Below are 3,955 nucleotides of genomic sequence, written 5' to 3'. Positions count from 1 at the left end.
TTGCAGGACTAAGGGTTGGTTTAGACTTCTTGGAAACACTTGCAAGGAAAAGACCCAGCTACTCTAGCAGACGTCTTTGCTTTGGCAGAGTCGTTCAAATCCATAGAGTAATCTCTAGCGGAAGCACAACCAGCTGCCCACGCAAGTCAGAGAAACAAAGCAAGAAAGTGAGACAGATCTCCATGCCCGAGGTACAGATGGAGTATTCGAAGCCCGAACCGGGTGAATACTACGACCACGAGGAGGGAATGGAGTCCTCCCTCGAACTATGAATATAGAACAGAATGGTACATGCCCTTGGCCGTATCAATTGAGCATATCTTTGAGGTAAACAAAAATAGAGGGTTGTTTAGAAAACTCGAGGCTCTATCATCCTGGAAAATTAGAGACAAGAAAAAGTATTGTGAATGCCACGAGTCATCTAGGCACAACACACATGAATGTCGCCAACTCAAAGATGAGATCGAAGCACTTATCAAAGAAGGATACCTCGGTGAATAGGTAGTGAAGGAAGTAAGGAAACACAAGGATGATAGAGCAAAGGAAGAAGAAAGGCGAGCCCCGCGGGGGTCGAACAATGAAACTCTGGAGGAAAATAAATTTGTCAGGGACGGCAGCATCCGAACAATCTACGGGGGAGATCCCAGGATGGAATGCAGCAAATGGGCCTTGGCAAGATATGCTAGGGAATCCCGGTTTAGACCTCTCACGGACATTCATTGGGTGGAAACTCGACTGCCCAAAATATTTAAGGGCGAGTCCATGGATATTACCTTCAGAGAAGCAGATGCCCGATGGGTACATCACCCCCACAATGATGCGCTGGTTATTTCCATCCAGATTGGAACCAAAAACATCCATAGGGCCTTCGTGGATAATGGAAGCTCGGAAAACAACCTCTACTACAACACCTTTAAGAAGATGGGGCTACCTGATCGGGATATGTCAAGGGAAGATTCATGGGTCTATGGCTTCTCTGGCGCGGGAGTTAGAGTTATGGGATCAATTCAGTTTCCATGTAATTTGGGGGAAAGCCCGTTGTCCGTAACAAAGATGTTCGAGTTCAAGATCCTGAATCAGGAGTCGTCCCACAACGTGCTGTTGGGACGGCCTTTTCTTCGGGAGATGAGGGTTATTACTTCAATCCATCACCTTACCATCAAGTTTCCAACACCAAATGGCGTGGGGAATATAAAAGGCTCTCAGTATGACTCTCGGGAGTGCTACAGCAAGCTATGAGAGGCTTTAGAAAGGACTACCACGCCGAAGATACATCAGATGGGGATCGAGAAAAGAGCATCGAACAACCGATCGAGGAAATCCGAGTTCATTATTATGTTGAGCAAGAAGATGAGTGCCCCTCTGAACTGCCTCCAGCAATGTTGTTCTTGGAAGAGACAATCAGAATTAAAATGTTGGAAGAAGAGGAGTCCTCAAATGCCATAGTCCAAGCAGATTTCAATGGGGAGCGGCTAGAAGGAAGATTTGACGTCTTACAAAGTCTCGGACAAGATGAGCGTAACATTGAAGTTTTGAAAAATATAAAGGAAGTTGATGCCCCTGCGATGCAGGGCGCGCCTTCTAAAGAAGTCGACGCTCCTCCTAAAGGGGATGCGCCTTCTCTACAAAACAATGAAAATCATGATTCGCCCGACCTAGATCCACGGATACCAATGCCAACAGAGAAGTTGGGGCCAGCAGAAGATATAATTGAAATCCCTATCCACGAAAAAGATCCAAGTAAGGTTTTAAGAATTGGATCTTAGTTGTTACCAAGATTGAAAGAGGGTCTTTCGATATTTCTCCTGGCAAACCTTGATGTATTTACATGGAACCATTCTAACATGGTGGGAATCGACCCAGAGATGATGTGCCACCGTTTGAATATAGATACCAAGCATAAAGGGGTTCGACAAAAGCGCAGGGCCGTAAGTGGAGAGAAGGCTATAGCCTTAGCGGAAGAAGTGGATAAGCTCTTGGATGTTGGACTAATTCGGGAGTCCTTTTACCCAGAGTGGTTGGCCAATCCAGTGTTAGTGAAAAAACCCAACGGCAAATGGAGAATATGTGTGGATTAAACCAATCTGAATAAAGCGTGCCTGAAGGATAGCTTTCCTTTACCAAGAATTGACCAGCTGTTCGACGCCACGGCCGGGCATGCCTTGCTTAGTTTCATGGATGCGTACTCCGGATATAATTAAATTCCCATGTATGGGCCTGACCAGGAGCACACATCTTTTATTACTGATAGGGGACTCTATTGCTATATTGGAATGCCATTTGGTTTGATCAACGTCGGTGCCACTTATCAAAGATTGGTAAACAAAATGTTCAAGAGGCAGATTGGAAAAACGATGGAGGTACGTGGATGATATGCTCGTAAAGTCTAAGAAGGCGGAAGATCACATCGCCGACTTAGCTGAGATGTTCCATATTCTAAGAAAGTATAAAATGAAGATAAACCCTCAGAAGTGCGTATTCAGTGTCGAATCGGGGAAATTCTTGGGATTTATGGTTAACCATTGAGGAATTGAGGCCAACCCGGAAAAATTCAAAGCTCTGTTAGACATAAAATCTCCCACCAGCGTCAAGCAAGTGCAAAGCCTGAAAGGAAGGACTGCAGCCCTAAATCGATTTGTCTCGAAGTCATCGGATAGGTGCAAAGAATTCTTTAGGGCAATCAAGTGAATGGGGAAGGATTTTGTGTGGACCCCAGATTGTGAAGAGGCTTTTCTGAAAATCAAAGGACAGTTGGGGAATCCTCCAATGTTGGCCAAGCCGGATGACAGAGAGACATTGATTCTTTACTTGGTAGTATCTGAGTATTCTGTCAGCGCGGTGTTGGTAAAGGAGGAAGCAAGCCACCAATGGCCTGTGTACTATGTGAGCAAAAGGTTGTTGGATGTGAAAACCAGAAATACCAGTATGGAGAAATTGATGTACGCCCTTGTCCTTGCGGCACGAAAGATAAGACCCTATTTCCAGGCTCACCGAATAGAGGTCCGCACCGCTTATCCATTCCGGCATATTCTGCACAAACCTGAATCATCGGGAAGGATGTTGAAGTGGGCAATAGAGCTCGGACAATTCGATTTGGAGTATTTTCCTCACATGACACTTAAAGGACAGGCGTCGGCTGATTTCATACTTGAGTTTGATTCTGAGATAGGCGACAAGGCCATAGTAATGGCAGAACCTTCCGTGCAAGATAATTTTTCTGTTGATAAAAGGGAGAAACTCCCACACCCTTGGTGGATCTTACATATCGATGGGGCCGTGAATAATAGTGGAGTAGGCACCGGGATTGTTTCAGTCACCCCGGAAGGGCATCATTTGATGAATGTCATCCATTTCAAGTTTTATGTCACCAGTAATGATGTTGAGTATGAAGCTCTGATCAATGGTCTGAAAATAGAATTGGAAGTGGGGGTGGTATATTTAATAGCTCGAAGTGACTCTGAGTTAGTTGTGAATCAAGTCAACAGAGGTTTCCAAGCCCGGGGACCCCGAATAGAGTTATACATGAGATATGTGCAGCGTCTATTAGAGAAGTTTGGAAATACCAGACTAGAGGGTGTTCCAAGGGAGGAAAATAGTAAGGCAGATGCTCTGGCAAAGATGGGGTCGCAAATGGATAGCATCCAGCTTGGACAAATTCCTTTGGGAGTCCAAGAGATACCAAGTGTTCCAGAGGTAGAAGTATTCCAGACACAGGAAAACCAGCTAGAGGGGTGAATGACCCCCATTCATAACTATATTCGAACAGGAGCTTTTCCAGAGGACAAGTTACAGGCTCGGCATCTTCGATATCAAGCTGCGAAGTATGTCAAATACGATGGGGTGTTATACAGAAGAGGATTTAACCAGCCATTGTTACGCTGTGTGGATATGGAAGAGGGAAATTATATTCTCAGAGAGGTACATGAAGGGATTTGTGGCAATCACTCGGGGGGTG

General features: G+C 45.2%; 2 protein-coding genes across 2 annotated transcripts; both read left to right on the top strand.

Annotated features, from left to right (window-relative positions):
- Nucleotides 1-648: 648 nt before the first annotated feature.
- Nucleotides 649-1,239, top strand: LOC141714321 (uncharacterized). The gene has a single exon (XM_074517846.1). The coding sequence runs from the start codon at nucleotides 649-651 to the stop codon at nucleotides 1,237-1,239; it is 591 nt and encodes a 196-aa protein (XP_074373947.1).
- Nucleotides 1,240-2,688: 1,449 nt separating this feature from the next.
- LOC141714320 (uncharacterized) lies at nucleotides 2,689-3,735 on the top strand. The gene has a single exon (XM_074517845.1). The coding sequence runs from the start codon at nucleotides 2,689-2,691 to the stop codon at nucleotides 3,733-3,735; it is 1,047 nt and encodes a 348-aa protein (XP_074373946.1).
- Nucleotides 3,736-3,955: the final 220 nt, after the last annotated feature.

The sequence above is a fragment of the Apium graveolens genome, chromosome 3, assembly GCF_009905375.1.
Source record: "Apium graveolens cultivar Ventura chromosome 3, ASM990537v1, whole genome shotgun sequence".
NCBI classification, from domain to species: Eukaryota; Viridiplantae; Streptophyta; class Magnoliopsida; order Apiales; family Apiaceae; genus Apium; species Apium graveolens.
The sequence above is the reverse complement of the archived record's forward strand: the minus strand, read 5'-3'. Positions and strand labels throughout refer to the sequence as shown.